This window comes from Rhamphochromis longiceps, linkage group LG18 (assembly GCF_057381845.1).
Source record: "Rhamphochromis longiceps isolate RC_006_pf linkage group LG18, R_longiceps_female_GT1.1, whole genome shotgun sequence".
NCBI lineage: Eukaryota > Metazoa > Chordata > Actinopteri > Cichliformes > Cichlidae > Rhamphochromis > Rhamphochromis longiceps.
This window is the reverse complement of record NC_140574.1, coordinates 28,475,113-28,491,740: the sequence shown is the minus strand read 5'-3', so window position 1 is coordinate 28,491,740 and position 16,628 is coordinate 28,475,113. Positions and strand designations below refer to the sequence as shown.

At 39.6% G+C, this 16,628-nt stretch overlaps 1 protein-coding gene and 1 long non-coding RNA gene across 2 annotated transcripts; one reads left to right on the top strand and one right to left on the bottom strand.

The window, feature by feature from the left end:
- Positions 1 to 758: 758 nt before the first annotated feature.
- Positions 759 to 2,328, top strand: LOC146648581 (GTPase IMAP family member 9-like). The gene is made up of 2 exons (XM_085388206.1): positions 759 to 821; positions 1,268 to 2,328. Exons 1-2 carry the CDS (start codon positions 806 to 808, stop codon positions 2,326 to 2,328), a joined length of 1,077 nt encoding a protein of 358 aa, XP_085244332.1. The 5' UTR covers positions 759 to 805.
- Positions 2,329 to 14,371: 12,043 nt separating this feature from the next.
- Positions 14,372 to 16,315, bottom strand: LOC146648580 (uncharacterized). Its single transcript, XR_014908652.1, has 2 exons — positions 15,614 to 16,315; positions 14,372 to 14,943 (listed from the first exon to the last, which is right to left on the bottom strand). It is a non-coding gene; the product is annotated as an uncharacterized LOC146648580 (long non-coding RNA).
- Positions 16,316 to 16,628: the final 313 nt, after the last annotated feature.

Sequence of the window (16,628 nt, the reverse complement as noted above, 5' to 3'; positions counted from 1 at the left end):
GATTTTGGGAGCAGAAAGCAAAGTCTGAAGAGTGAATGTAGTGACTTCCTGTACCTGCTGTGGTCCTCAGTACCATACTCTATTAAATAACCAGGACATAAAACAATGCAGCTGAGAAACTGAAACTGAAAATGGATGTTCCTCAGATCCAATTTTTGTTGCATTTTTCATTACTCTTTGAAAGTAAGCAGAGCACATTACTGTTTTCACACTTATATTTGTTTATGAATAGAGCCAATAACATCAAAATAAATAAATATAAACAGTCACTAAAGCTGCTTTGCTGCTATATACACATGCAATGTGTGCTTGTAATGCACAGGACTAATCAGACTGACTGAAACATCATTCTAGCACATCAGTGCTTTGAATCGAAGTGAAGTGCTAAGTCTATGACTGTAGCCTGTTCTAAAGGAAAAGCCATATCTGTCTGATACCAGGCCTTCCTTGGATAAAATCACAAAGGTGCATCCCTGTGCATCTCCTAAGCTTCTCCATGACCCTGTATCTTCTTGTATGCTCTCAGATGGGCAGATACACTGAAGAGGAAATGCACATGGTGCAAAGAATTCAAGAAATCAACATGGTTTTCCGGCTTTATACAAAACCCCTTATAGCTGGAAAAGTACCACAAAACTTTAGTTTTACTTTCACTCTGTGTCCAATGCAGTTATTTGTGGGTGTGGATTGGTTGATATGCTCTGTTAAAGGAGGTGCAGCACAGCCTCTGACTTTCACTTCTGACTTAACACAGAAGAAGTATCTGCACTGCACTATTTAGGACAGGAACAATTTCATCCCAAACATGGACAGCAAACTTGGTAAGTCTTCATGTTAGTGGTATTTTTTTAATGTTACAGCAGTGATCAGGCTTGAATAATTAAATGTTAGACAAGCTCTGTGGAGAAAGTCTTTTGTAGAAAGCAGCTGTAGCTGTAGCTTTGAAAATCACTTTGAAATAACTTTTAACCCTCTAATCCTAGCTTCAAACTCCAATCCCAACCCTATGATTTAGGATTTTATATGTATGTGAGGTAAATCTTTAAAAAAAAAAAAAATCTAAATAATAATTAATAACATACATATCATTGATCACTGATCATGACTATGACCTCACAGAATTAATAGTTGTGACACATCTTCTTGGGTATCTGCAAATTTTTGGAATCTAGAAAATTCGATCCCAAAAGTTAGTTAATGGTCAGAAAAAAAATGTATTAGAGCCTGATGTAGATCCTTATTCATTGTTTCTGATCTTTCTGCACAGGCAGGACAAATGATGATGAGGTCAGGATTGTGATAGTGGGAAAGACTGGAACTGGAAAGAGTGCTACTGGAAACACTATTCTGGGTCGTGAGTGCTTTGAATCCAAGTTCAGTGCCAAATCTATGACTGTAGAGTGTTCAAAAGGCAAAGTTAAAGTGGATGGGCAGCAAGTTGCTGTCACTGACACCCCGGGGCTGTTTGATACCAGGTTTGATAAGGAGAGAACAACTAAAGATGTATGCCAGTGCATCTCCTATGCTTCTCCAGGACCCCATATCTTCTTGGTGGTCATCAGACTGGGCAGATACACTGAAGAGGAAAAACAGACGGTGCAAAGGATTCAAACAATCTTTGGCCACGCAGCAGACAAATACAGCATGGTTCTCTTTACCCACGGGGACCTACTTGAAAGCACCACTATTGAAGAGTTCTTAGAAGAAAGCTCAGACCTGCAGGAACTCGTGACCAGATGTAACGGTCAGTACCATGTCTTCAATAATAAACTGAAGGAGCGCTCTCAGGTCACTGAGCTGATCCAGAAGATCAGAGAGATAGTCCAGAAGAACGGAGGAAGCCACTACACCAACGAGATGTTCCAAGAGGCTGAGAGGGCGATTGAAGAGGAGAAACAACGCATCCTGAGAGAGAAAGAAGAAGAAATACAGAAAGAAAAGGAGAAGGTTGAGAGAGAAATACGGGAAAGATATGAGAAAGAGATGCAGAAATACAACGAACAACTCCAGGCTGAGAGAGAGAGGGAGAGGAAGGAGAGAGAGGAGGAGATGAATGAGGAGAGAAAGAGAGAGATGGAGGAGAGAGAGGCAGAGAGGGAGGAGAAAGAATTGGAGATGAAGAAGTTAAAGGAGAAGTGTGAGAGAGAACTGGAGGAAGAAAGACGCAAGATTCAGTCATGGTGTGAAAATGAGGCCAGAGATGAAGCTGAGAAGTTTAATCCATTATATCATCTGATACGAATCGGTGAAGTAGTCGCCGATGCTGGCAGGAGGATTTTTGAAGAAATCAAACAACTAGAAAGGGCAATTTTTAGCCTGTTCAAATAAAAACATGAACATCGCAGAAGTGTTGGTAGTAGAGTAGTAGAGTAGTATAGTATAGTCTCACACTGCCATCTACTGTTCTGTATTAAAATGTGTATTAGTAACATTAAATAAAGAAACACACACTTATGTTTGATTATCAGTGACTTGTGTTTTCCCCATTGAACTAACGCTCTTGCTTGCTCTTGTTTTCTGCATATTAATATTAATTACAACACACTTACCAGATTTTATTGTAATCCTTCTATCATTGATTTAGTTTTCACTTTGTCAACGTCAAAGTATTCCTTTCATGGATTTTGTCGCTGAGCTGAACTTGAAGTAAAGATATAATGATAAAATTAAACCCCAGAAAGTTGATTCTGTTCATCTGAACGTAGTGTTTTCACTGGGAGAAACATTTCATCGCTCATCCAAGTGACTTCTTCATCTTCACATGAATGTAGGTTTCCCCAAATGAAACTAGCACCTCAGTGAAATTAAAGTAAACCTTTTTGTGAAGCAAAACATTTCTGTCCACTTGGAGTCTAACACTGAATAAGCTCTGCACACCCTGAATCAGTCAAATTTATATTGAATGCTTTTCTTTGCCATCTCACTGTGAGCTACTGTGAGTTTTAGCCAGTTTACAGCTTTCTTCTCTTTTCTTTGTTTGGTTTTGCAACAGTTTTGTGTGGATAGCCAGTATGTATTTCATAATACAATTTTTTCCCCAATTTTAATGATCTGTTGAAACCAACCAAGCTTGAGGACAAATCGATCAGTAATAATTTAATAAATAATCTTGGACTGACTATGAAGTAAGTTGTCTTTTTGTTTTAGAGGGACAAAGGTGAAGAAGTGGTGTTTTATTACTATCCTTTATGACACTTTCCTAACTTTTGTTGTTTCCAACTGATGGCGCTCTGCTCTGTGTTTCACTTCAACTGTTCACATGCCAAATTTTCACTGCACTTCAAGTTCAAACTTTATAAATACAGTTTGTTTGTATGTGACTTTAAGTTTACATATAGAAATAGAAATAGAAAAAGAATTGGAAATTGTTTATTATCATTAATTTTTTGGATCCAATGACATTGAACAAAATGGAGGTATTGAAGAGTTGCACTGAAAGTATCCGCACCTGTCACAAACTATAAGCACTGGAAGCGATTGTGGCATTTTTTGTTGTTGTTGTTGTTATTTTAGGCCATTTTGTGCAGAGGCATTAGCAGCAGGTTTTTCCTTTTGTGTTAAGCAAAGCCAAGCACTATGCCCTTTTTTTCAAGTCACTAAGTGGTCCCAGTCTCATAGGCACTCAAGTATGTCAGTGTGAACAAGATGGCCCTGTCACTTACCAGCATCACTGCTCAGGTACAGTTTGTGTAATGCATCAAGAAAACAAACTATCATTGATGAAGTCATGGTGCTATCTTTCTGTCTTGTAAAATATCATGCACAAATGTCCACCCTAACTTTTCCATTTTTAATGGGGACACAGTAGCTATGACATTAAGGGAACAGAGGTTCTGAAATGCATTATATTTTACTGGAAAATGAAGTACTTACCTCTCAGATGATTTTATAATTTATACCCTCAGTGCATCTACTAAGAGGCTGAGAGGTAGCACTGGCTGCTGCCAGTATCTTTCACTTTGTGGTTGTTATATTCAGGTCTGGTCCTTTACATTAATTTTGTAATCGTTTCTAAAATTGTTGCAGTGTCATATCACTTGCACTACTATCATTTTCATGGGTTTGTTGTCATTGGTGTTGTTATACACATTTTTATTTTAAAGATACAGTCTGTCATAGATTAATGTGTAATTACGTCCTGTGAAATTGATGCACTCTCATCAACTTAGAATAAATCCATTAAAAATACACAGGAGCTGGTGCCGGTGTGAGGAAACCACCATGTTAGCCTGCAGTGTTGAATACATGGACACCACCGTTCCAACTACTGTGTTTCATGTATGTAGCAGTTTGTCGGTCAACGAGAGACACTGCTCACCTTGTTGACATTGAATAAAGGGGTAATTTAGAATGAATTAATTTATGAATATAGGTATAGAGATATCAGCTGAATGTGAAGTTAAGAGTGTAATGCACTAATATTTACCTGATTCTTTAAAAAATGTTTTCTACATTGTAATCCTGGTTTTTTAAACACAAAATCTGCCATTAACCTATGGGCATTCCTCTGTATCACTCCATAATGGCTGTACTGCCACCAGTTCAGTACTCTTTAAAGAAACAATTTAAATCATTTATTATAGAAAGAACATCAGTCGTGAGTCTTTTTGGCCAGTTGTAATAAATAAGTGTTATGACAATATGTGAAAGAACTACCAATTAGAGGGTTTATCTCAGCTGTCATAGAACAAATAGCAGGATACATCCTGGACTGGTTGCCGCTCTATAGCTCTCCCTCACACACATATACACTAACAAACACACACACACTTTCTCTTGTTTCTCTTTCTCTCTTATTCGCTCTTTCCCAAAGTCTTCTGGATGCCTTGGTGGTTTTAAGTAAGTATTGCACTTACCTTACTGCCTTACTGTCAAACATTGAATTGGGTTGTTTCCTTCCCTGTGTGAACACCATGCTTGTACAGTATGTAATTGTATTTTATCGACACCATCCAACTCGTACCTCTCATATTTTTTTCTATGAAGTATGAGGAGAATATTTCTATGATCCATCTTTGTTTTGGCTGTTGGCCTTCCTGCACCAGCGTTGGTGTCTTTCAGGGCCCCTTTCTACTTCTGCTACTTCATCTGCTAGTCGTTACCTTAAAACAACAGTATATATGTATTGACTGTAAACTTGTTGGCACTATTAGACATTGTAAATAGTGTTTCTAGGGCTTTAAGCAAACTATTATTTGAATTTGAGTCTTAAATGTATAAAGTAAAAAGTTGGGGTTTTTTTGTTTGTTTGTTTGTTTGTTTGTTTGTTTGTTTTTTTACATTTTTTGTTGTTTTACGACTCTGGATAGGGTAGGATGACTAATGAGACCATCAACAGTCAAAGAAACATTTCGTTTCTAAACCTTTCTGCTTTCTGGACAGGTAGGGGAGTCTTTCAGTGCCGCCAGCGTCCCTTAAAATACCTTAATTAAATATAAAAATGTGACAAAACTGTATTTATTCACCCCACATGAAATTTAATAAATAAATCATATAATACAAAAACCAACTATTCACATTTCAACTTTTAACTATTTAAATTTTCAGCTTTTTCCTTTTAAACAAATTTAAAGTGAAACAACACAAAACACTGCAAACCACAACACAATAAAATATAAATTAAAATATGAAAACAAAAAGAAGATGCACATTCTCTGTCATATGGGCCTGCATGCATAAACTTTCTGAATCCTTTCAGTTGTGGATGCTTACTATACCTTCCTAATGTGATGTTGTTGTCCCTGGCTCCCTTTCTCTCTCTTTCCCTCCTGCTCTTTTCCTGTGCTACTGAGATTGCAACTACTGCCCCTTCCCCCCTTCCCAGTGCAAAGCACAAGGTTTGCGTGCGGAGTGAAGCGGAAAAAAAGTGCGAGAGAGAGGGTGAGAAAAAGACAAAAAACCCACGGCTCCCAATAAAGATCCGGCTCTAAGAGCCGTTTCATTCGCGACTGACACATTACTAGCTATCACTTCCAACATAAATGAAGACAGAAAACTAGGTGTCACACCACGTTGTCACAGATACGGACAATATGCAGAGGAATGCACACTGGACGTTTGACAAATATGTTTTTGAGATTTCTCCATAAATGCAGAAATCTCCTTTCTGTGATCTCATTGAATAATAACTTCATCTTTGATTTATCCGTTTTTGGCATATTGTATATCAATCCACCAAAACTAGATAAACATTAACATATCACTTTGCATACTGAATGTTTGAGATCCTGAAATCTGCACACAACAGATATATAAAGTATACATCATTACTGTGCTTGTTTAGAAACCAGTGACAATAACAACAATTAATTGGTTAGTCATGCTCATCGCTAATGTTCACCCCGAGTTCAAAATCAAATCAAATCAAATCACTTTTATTGTCACATCACATGTGCAGGCACACTGGCACAGCACATGCGAGTGAAATTCTTGTGTGCGAGCCCCACAAGCAACAGAGATGTGCAAAACACAACAACACAAACGAGCAAAATACAAGAATGGCTAATCTGAAACTAATAAATATATGTACAATATATAATAGTGTATGCATTTCTGGATGTGTATACTAAATGTTTTTCTACGTGTGTGTGTGTGTGTGTGTGTGTGTGTGTGTGTGTGTGTGTATACACATTTTTACAAATTAAATAGTAAAAAATAATAAAATAAAAATAAATATTGGAGTTGTTAGTGGCTGTGCAGTCGTAGGTGTAGAGTGAGTACAGGAGAGGGCTCAGTACACACCCCTGTGGAGCACCAGTGTTCAGTGTGATGGGGGATGAGGTGATGCTGCCCAGTCTGACCACTTGGCGTCTGTCAGACAGGAAGCTAAGGATCCAGCTGCAGAGGGAGCTGCTCAGTCCTAGATCCTGCAGTTTCCTGTCCAGCTTCGAGGGAACGATGGTATTGAATGCTGAGCTGTAATCTACAAACAGCATTCTCACATACGTGTCTCTCTTCTCCAGGTGGGACAGGGCAGTATGTAGTGTCAGTGGACCTGTTGTGGCGGTATGCAAACTGTAGAGGGTCCAGTGAGTCGGGTAGTGCAGAGCAGATGAAGTCCCTGACCAGCTTCTCGAAGCATTTGCTTATGATGGGGGTCAGGGCTAGAGGTCGCCAGTCGTTCAATGAGGAGATGGTGGAGGATTTGGGTACAGGGACGATGGTGGCCATTTTGAAGCAGGCTGGGACTACAGACAGATAGAGTTAAGAGTATAGAAAGCAATCTCAGTGTTACCTGGGTCCGGTGACCCAATGTTTATGTGTTGATGATCTCTGTTCTTTGATTTTGTGTTTCTAATGGTCTAGTTATCTTTATTAATTTCTTGTTTGTAGTTCTTAGGTTTTTTTATTGTCCTGCCTGTGTTTCTTGTGTCTCATTGACTCAGTTATGTTTTCATGTCTGTTCCTTCCTAGTCCCTACGTCTAGTCCATGTCTCAGCGTGTCTGTTATGTTTCCTGTTTTACTTTAATAGTTCCTTGTCTGGTGTTAGTGTATTTAGTTTTTCTTCCTCGTGGTCTCATGGGTGTAATTAGTCCCAGCTGTGTTTCCCTCCCGGTCCTCATTCCCTTGTTACCTCTTGTATTTTTTGTCTGTGTCTTCCTCTGTTCGATGTCACATTCTCCGTAATTCCCCGCTGTGTGGCCTGCCTGCCTGTTTGTTTGTTTGTTTGTTTACTTTCATGAGTATTCCCAGTATACTTAGTTTTGTGTTTCTGGTGTCCAGCAATAAAGCTGAGTTTTGAGTTTATTTTTTGCCTCAGTGAGTCTGCAGTTTGGGTCTATTCCTGCCTGCCGCACACAGCTAACATGAGACAAACATGTTGTAATTACCTCAGCCTGTTTTATTTTAAAAGTCCCGGGCATGTCCCACTGGGAGGAGGCCCCGGGGCACGCTGGAGAGATTATCTCTCGGCTGGCCTGGGAACGCCTTGGTGTTCCCCCGGATAAGCTGGAGGAGGTGGCTGGGGAGAGGGAGGTCTGGGCGTCTCTGCTTAGGCTGCTGCCCCCGCGACCTGGCCTCGGATAAAGCGGATGAAGATGGATGGATGGATGGATGTTTTAAAATATCAACATTACAGCCTACTCTGCTTTAGAACAGAAGGTTGGTTTAGAGAGCACGATTGGTCCACAGGCTACTAGTGCTGTAGGTAAGAACCTGTCATTTATGTAATACTGTTTAATCCTCCTGAAGACACTCTCAACATGAATATGAAGTATGCCTCATTTAACTGTTTAATAATCTACTAGAAAACTGAACATATACCACAGTAAGTCATTAACAGTACAGGTTTAAATCAAACAGATCAACATGACTGTCATTATTAGACTCAGCAGACTACATCACAAACTTCACAGACAAAAGACAGTATCTGGTAGACTTATAAAAGGAATTTGATACAATAGATCATAGTTTATTATTTAAAAAACTGGAACAATTTGGCATCAGGGGGTTTGTGTTAAATTCAGTAAGGAGTTATTTAACTAACAGTGAATAGTTTGTGATGCTGAATGACTTTTACTCCTTACTGTATGTATTGGCATTCCCTGTGGTGTTCCCCAGGGGTCAGTGTTGGGCTATCAGTTGCTTTAATATTACGTCAATGAGTGTAGAGTGAAACTGTGGAACAGTTTGAATAAACAGTTTAAGCTATCATTTGGTGCTCTCACAAAGCAAATGCATGTTGTTGTTGTTGTTGTTTTTTTACATAACTCTGTCCTGTATTCTAATGATAAAATTATTTATCTAATGATATTAAATAAATAAATCACACACAGACACATATATATTTTCTGCAACATCTCTAAAATTAGAAATATCCTGTCTCAGAGTGATGCTGAAAAACTAGTTCATGCATGTATTTCTTCCAGGCTGGCCTACAGTAATTCATTATTATCAGGATGTCCTAAAAACTCCCCGAAAAGCCTTCAGTTAATTCAAAATGAGGCAGCAAGAGTACTGACAGGGACTAGAAAGAGAGAGCATATTTCTCCTATATTGGCTTCCCTTCATTGGCTCCCTGTTAAATCCAGAATTGAATTCAAAATCCTGCTCCTCACATACAAGGTCTTAAATAATCATGCCCCATCTTATCTTAATGACCTTGTGCTATCATATCACCCTATTAGAGCACTTCGCCTTCACTTAAAAAAGAAAAAAAAAAAAAAAAAAAAGCACTTCGCCTTTCTCACTCAATACATGTTAATAGACTTCTCTGCATTGAATCATATCTGTTATTAACCTCTGGCACTCTTCCACAGCATGTCTTTATCCTGTCTTCCTTCTCTCACCCCAACCGGTCGCAGCAGATGGCCGCCCCTCCCTGAGCCTGGTTCTGCCGGAGGTTTCTTCCTGTTAAAAGGGAGTTTTCCCTTCCCACTGTTGCCAAAGTGCTCGCTCAAAGAATAGAATAGAATAGAATAGAATAGAATAGAATGCCTTTATTGTCACTATACAGTTGTACAATGAGATACAGAATGATAGGTTTGTAGCTTAAACCTATTCGCTGGAACGTTCAAGATGATTTAATTACACAGTAAAGCAACACACGAGTAGGCAAAGTTCTTTATGTTTCTTGTGCACAGGAGAGAACTGGACAAATGCCGTTCCTTCGCTCGACATCTGCTCCCCCGTAACACTGCTCTTTTATTGAGGTTACATGAATAAGCATAGGTTCATTAACATATGACATCTACATACAAACAAGAGTACCTTGCCTGTGTGTGTGTGTGTGTGTGTGTGTGTGTGTGTGTGTGTGTGTGTGGGGGGGGGGGGGGGGGGGGGGGGGGGGGTCAGAGTGTGACCCCATAAACGACTTCCCTAAACCTGCTGGTCTAGAAGTCCAGCAGTTCATGTAAACAAAAGGCACTTAGCCTAAAACAGATATAGACACGTTTATCCTACCATAAAACAATAAGAGAAGGTATGCCCTCTCCCATGCTCCCAGAATGTGGGTGTGAATGCCAGAACACTCTGGAATGCACACAAAGCCTTTGCAGACTATTAAGGATCACACATCATATCACTACACAATCGATTATACACCTCTAAGCATATATGGTTAAATATTTCTAAGCATAAATGACAATAAATAACACAGAACATCTCCTACTCAGTGCAAACATGCTGGGGGGGGAGGGGGGCACAGTTCTGCAGCGCTATATACATATGGATAGTATTAACAGAGGGAAAAGATATATATATATATATATATATATACATATATAAAATGTACAAATATACAAGCCGGTTTAAAAAATAAAAGTAATATGTAATAAATAGTGTTGTGTATATAAAGTTGGGTTATTGCACATAGAATTGGTATTGCACAGTGGTCGTCCATAGAGGAAGTGGGGAGAAAAGGAAAAAAAGAAGGGGGGGGGGGGACTGTGTTATCGGTGCATGTGTGAGTTCAGGGTGGTTATGGCTTTGGGGAAGAAACTGTTTTTGAGTCTGTGGGTTTTTGTGTTGATGCACCTGTAGCGCTTCCCTGAGGGAAGCAGGCTGAACATGTTGAAACCAGGGTGGGAGCTGTCCTTGATAATGTTTGCTGCTCTGCTGAGGCAGCGGGAGGAATAAATGTCCATCAGGGAGGGGAGAGGGCAGCCGATGATCTTTTGTGCTGTCTTGACCACACTCTGAAGCCTCACTCTATCCGCCTTGGTGCAGCTGCCGTACCATAACATGATGCAGTAGGTTAGTAGGCTCTCAATGGGCGAGCGGTAGAAGGTCAGCAGCAGGTTGGAGTTCAGCTTATACTTCCTGAGGACTCTCAGGAAGTGCAGCCGCTGTTGGGCCTTCTTGACGACCGCTAAAATGTTGTCTGTCCAGGAGATGTCAGCAGAGATGAGGACACCAAGGACCCGGAAGGTGTGGACCCTCTCCACACACTCCCCGTTAGAGAGTTAATCCCATACAGCTTATGACAAAATTTGATCCGAAGTGATTGATGGCCCTAATCACGACCTTTTGACCTCCCGCCCCTCCCCCCCGGAAGCGTGTAATGAGCGTGACGAATCGCATCCGGAGAAGGGGGGGTGGGAAACCCCCCGCGTGACGAATTATATCCTGAGAAAGGGGGGCGAACCCCGGAAGCGCGCCATCTGTTGCTAACCGTGTCGAATTGCATCCTGAAAAAGGAGGGGTGAACCCCCGGAAGCGCGTCATCTGTTGTTGGGGAAAAAAAAAGTTTTTAGAGGGAGGGGGGAAACCTCCGGAAGCGCGTCATCTGTTGGAGGGGAATAAAAAAGCAGAGAGAGGAGTCCGTCACAATTTCTAAGGCACAGACACAAGATGGATTTCCTTCTGCAGCGTTCCTGTGTCCGATGAGATCTGCTCTCCCAAAGAAGAAGGTTTTGAATATGACATATTCAATCTCGATCCGGACCTTATGACCCTACCGGAAATACTCCGGAAGTGTCTAGTCATTTTCAGACCTGTTGCGTCATGTTCCCTAAGCACATCGGTGATGCAGCAGCTGATTCTGTGATGTATAGAGAGACAGAGCGGATGTAATTTTACTTTCTTAAGCTGCACCGGCGTTTGTAATGGAAATAAAGAGTGACTTCCTGTAGAGATTTCAATAGTAATTTTATTTTCCTATAATACAGACGCAGTAAAAAAACAAAACAAAACAAAAAAAAAAACCTTTAAGATACACCATAGCTTGTGATGAAAAGAAGAACTTTCTATCCGCTTGTAACCTACAGACTGCCTATGTGTAAAAAATGAATAAATATCGCTTAGTGAATACTACTTTTCCTTTTGAGAGACTGAAAAAACAAACCAGCGACAGGCGATCTTGTTTCACACACACACACACACACACACACACACACACACACACACACACACACACACACACACACCCACCCCCACCCCGCGGGCCAAGGAGGAGTTTTTTTCTTCAATACTTTAACAATAAGTTTTCTCAATAGATAGAAAATGATGACGCTGAGGAGTCAACATCCGATATTATCATTGCTTGTAACCCGGTTTCGTACATCTCCCCATAAAACAAGTCTTAGATGATTACTATCAGAGGAGAAAATGAACCTTGTGTAGTCTAAAAACTTTTTTATTTAATCAAACTGTAATGTTGTTGAACTCTGACGGACGTGTCTTTTAATCTTGTCAACAAATCCTTAATCATCTAAATCTGCCATTTATCATCTTGTAAAATGTTCCCTCTGCTTCTGTTGCACATCTCCCCCCCCCCCCCTCCCGACACTCTCTGCTTCACCAGCCCTGTGCAGGTGGTCCAACCCCTGCCTGCCTCCTTAAACTGGGGTGTTTAAATCTCTTTACCTCTGTTGTGAACTTCACACAAAGTTTGTGGTAACAAAATCAAACTGACGAGGATCTCGTTTGAAAAACACACACACTCACGAGACAAAATAAAAACAGACTGCTCAAAGCAAAAGCAGAGCCCTCACAGCTGGTAGTACAAACACAGTGACAACATGCGTATTAGATACCCTCAGTGCCAAAAGCATAAATATGAAAAAAATGTGATCACCAAGAATATCCTAAAAACGGCATTGAGGTGCGTGTTACAGTAAAGAAAAAAAAAAGTAGCCAAATTTTCATCGGAAAATGTTGAATTTTAGTAAAAACAATGCTCTGTAGTTTGATACTGTCGTTACAGACAAAGCAGATGTTTAAAGCCTTTGGACGCACATTTGAAACGCACTCATTCTCCTTATCAGCTGGAAACATTAAAGCCGTAAAATGACTTTTTCAAACGGATAAAAACTATTGAACAGCAGCAATGTTGAGCCTGTTCCAAAATTTGAATGTACATGTGTTGAAGGTGCGGGTCTTGTTGAATTATTAAACATACTTTCTTTAATTTTTCGAGCCACAAAAACAACAACTTTTAATTTTCTTCTGCTTGAGTCTCGGCCTCGGGTAGCTCTACTTATCATTGCTCAGTCAGTCGTCTGTTTGTGCTACTTTTTTTCAAGGAGCAGTGGATTATTGGTAAGGGTGACTTTATGTGTTTAGCTACTTAAGTGGAAGTACTGTGGAAAGTTTTACCTTACATACATAGATCTACCAGTACAGCTTCTGAGGTAACTGTTTACAAAATGTTATAATCTATTCAAAGGTTCTTTGCAATTTTACATTGATAAACATTATCCTTAACACATTTGGCCCACATAAAGTACTATGGCCATCACACTGTCATTTAGAATTGTTTAAATAACTCGTGTCTTAAGTCCTTCCATCAAACAGAAAATTAAAAAAAAAAAAAAACATGGTTCACTTTTACATCACAAAATGTTAGAAATATAAGCCGTTCATAACAACCTGAAAGGTTGGGAGTTTAAAATGCAAACCGATGGAAGCAGAAGTAGAAGACTATAATGTCTCAGAGCACACGGTGTCTATTAATGTGTAGACATGTATAAATAAGAGCTTAATAAAGATGCTTAATTTCTTAAGAAATAAACAGGTGGAGTGATCTTTATCAAAAGTGGATGTTGCATCTGTGGCTAAACCCCTGTACCCAAAAAAACTTTAAAAATCTACTGTGTGTGAGGCTGTGTAAGTAAAGCTTGCCCTTCACACCTGCGTGTAATAAACCATTTGTTGGGGGTTGTGGATTTGGCACCTCAGCATTGTGAAAGTGGGGAAACATGTTTCTGGCTGTGCATAAGATTCCTCCTTACAACTTAGAATCTCAGTTCTAAATGAAATTCAGATGTTTTTTTAAGTATGGCTAATGTATTATTTGACTTCTAAGGGGCACACACACACACACACACACACAAGAACAACACAGAGAAGAAGAAGAGGGGGTCGTTTTACTACACATCATAAAAACGCAATCATTCATCTTCCAACTGTATCTTTCTGTTCTGGCTTTAGAGTCATAGGTTGTTTACTGAGCCGTACTTTGGGAGTCATACTATTGTGATACTGGGGAGAAAAGGGTAAGGTTTGATAGACTAAACCCTTACACACACATAACTTGAAAAACCTAAAGAGTGTGTGAGACTGCTAGCTGTGTTGTTCAGCATTAAACTCATCTACAAATGTGTTAGTAAAGAGCGACTTGTACTTCTGTCCCATTAAGCAACGGTTTAACAAATTTCACTGCAAACTATAAAAGGAATCTGGATTTATATAGAACATAGTAGTGATGGATTAAGTGCAGGAAACACTAGTATAAGGTGTCTATTGAACAAATCTCCTTCAGCGTTCAAAATGACCAAAGTGAGGCCTACAGGCGTTTCTCTCGGTTGGTTGTGTTCAGGGAAAAAGCAGCTAAATACACTGAGACTGCTCCGCATTGTTAGCGAGTTAACTCTGGATATCTGTAGGTTTTGTCAAACTTGGAGTGAACAAAAGCAGAAAAACAGTAAAAGATGCAGACAGTGAAAGTCTGGTTTATTTCATGAACACAATGAAACATTTTACAGTCCACAGAGCAAAGTAGCATACATGATAAATAGATACACATAACATGAGAAGTAAAACTCGTCGTCTTACCACATGTTATATTCTGTAAACTTAAAATAACCACAGAAATTAGAGTTTAGTGTTTTAAAGTCATTATTAAAAACATGAGTCAACATTACTGAAGTGACGCTTTAACGATGCGTCTTATCACCGTGTTTATGATGATAAAACATGTTCTCTCGTTAGTAGTTGTCTGCGCTGTCACTTGTCATGAAAATGTCCAGAGCCAGGGTTCCTCTTTAATCACCATTGATCATTAATAGGGTCACAAAAGATTTGTCACATTATCCCCATAAACAAAATGCTTTTATAGAAATCATTGTGATACAAATATTTAGATTCTTGATTCACAATGTGCACGAACTCAAAATCTTTAGAGGTTCATATTTATAAAGTATCGCAAATAATACATTTATACCATTGTATGAGCTACTTCTTGTAAAAACTGATTGAAAAAAGCTCCTGTCGTGACCTTCCTTCTGTGAGGACACACACACACACACAGAGAGAGAGAGGGGGAAGATCATTAGGATTGGAGGCGTTTTTGGATTTTCACTTATTGTTGGCTTTACAGTCACATAAAATTCATTCCAATTTTTTTTTGCCTTTGCTTCAGTTAAGGTGTTTCTTTAAATCTACAGCAGCTTCCTTTTCAAAAAGTTTACTGACATAGTAAGGAAGTAGCTAGGGAACTCAGTAAGTATGAGCAACAACAGCTTAGGGACTGTTTCTACAATAAAGAGGAATTCATCATCATCTGCAGTTCATCAAAAAAAAAAAAAAAGTGCCATTAAAAACAATTCAGCAGATCCTCAAAGTATGGATACAATCTGTTTTCAGCTGTAGAGGTACGCTTCATGTACTTATCAACATGCAGTTTAGAGGCTTGCATTAGAGTGCTTTGGTACTTGGGCCTCTTTTATTTAGCACGGTTATACCATTGTGTATTTAGCTATATAAATATGCTCAAGAGTCTATTGTATGTTTGTCATGCAATTAAAAATTCAAAAATATAATTTTTAAATCAGTAACTTTGCAAATTTAGAGGAAATGTTTTTGGATAACAAATGTGTCACATTTTCAACAGGGTTTGAATAATCAGCGTTAACACAGAGACATTTATGCGCTGGGTATAACAGACATCCTTACCTTGGAGCAGAGAAACACGGTGTATTGTTGCTTTTCTCTATTGTATAAGCAGCGCCCGACTGTCAGAAACGCTCTGTGCGGGTAGCAAAGTCGGATCCAACGCACATCCAGGAATCCGTGTGAAAGAAAGGTCTCGCTGCAGCTAGGCTCTCAGGATAGTCAGGCTTTTATTTATATTTGCATTCTGGTGCGTTAAAGCAGCCTCTGTGTCCCGCTTGGATCCTCATTCCGAAAATTCAGATATTTAAATAAAATGGTGAATTGGCTAGTGATGAGGAGCCACTTAGATCCGTAAAATGAGGTTTGATTAAATTAAACTCTTATGAACAGCTATGAACTCTACCTCTCTGCTGATGTGTTCCAAACAAGCAATGTTTTCTACACGTCCAAACTGTGTGCTAACTACCTCACACCGCTGTGTCTGGGATCCGAAAAAATAAAAAGTTAAAACGCTATACCTTGCGGCAGTTGTGAAGTGCTGAGGAAACTACTGTGTGTCTGATGGGGTGTTTTTATATAGGTGGACTTGGTTTCAGTTGGCCTCTGACATGATAAGATAAAATAAAGGAAACTGATTGTAATGGAACTACAGTGCTGGGATGCTCTTGATAAGGCAGCCTCTTTTATTGTTTTATGACTTGTTTTGCTGACTGTTGAGGGCCTAACTGTAACCAACTCTGTCTAACTGTTGCAGAGTTAAGAATCTGTAGTTTTTAGAAGTCACACAAGAAAAGTTTATTTCTAAAGGAATACCTGTTGTTTGTGGTGCTCTATTTAAAACTATTAGTGTCATGAACCGAAGTTCAGCGCACAAGCTGGACCCAGAAGCAGAGCCAACACACACAGGAGTACGAGAAAATAAACTTTATTTTAACTGAAGGTGTCCCGGGAGGGTAGAAGGAAAACACGCGTGAAACTCGAGAAACCAAGGGACCGGGAGATGAGTCGCGCAGGAACGCCGAAAACGGGACTGTGGGAGGCTGCAACAGAAAAAAGGACAAGAATTATTGGGGCG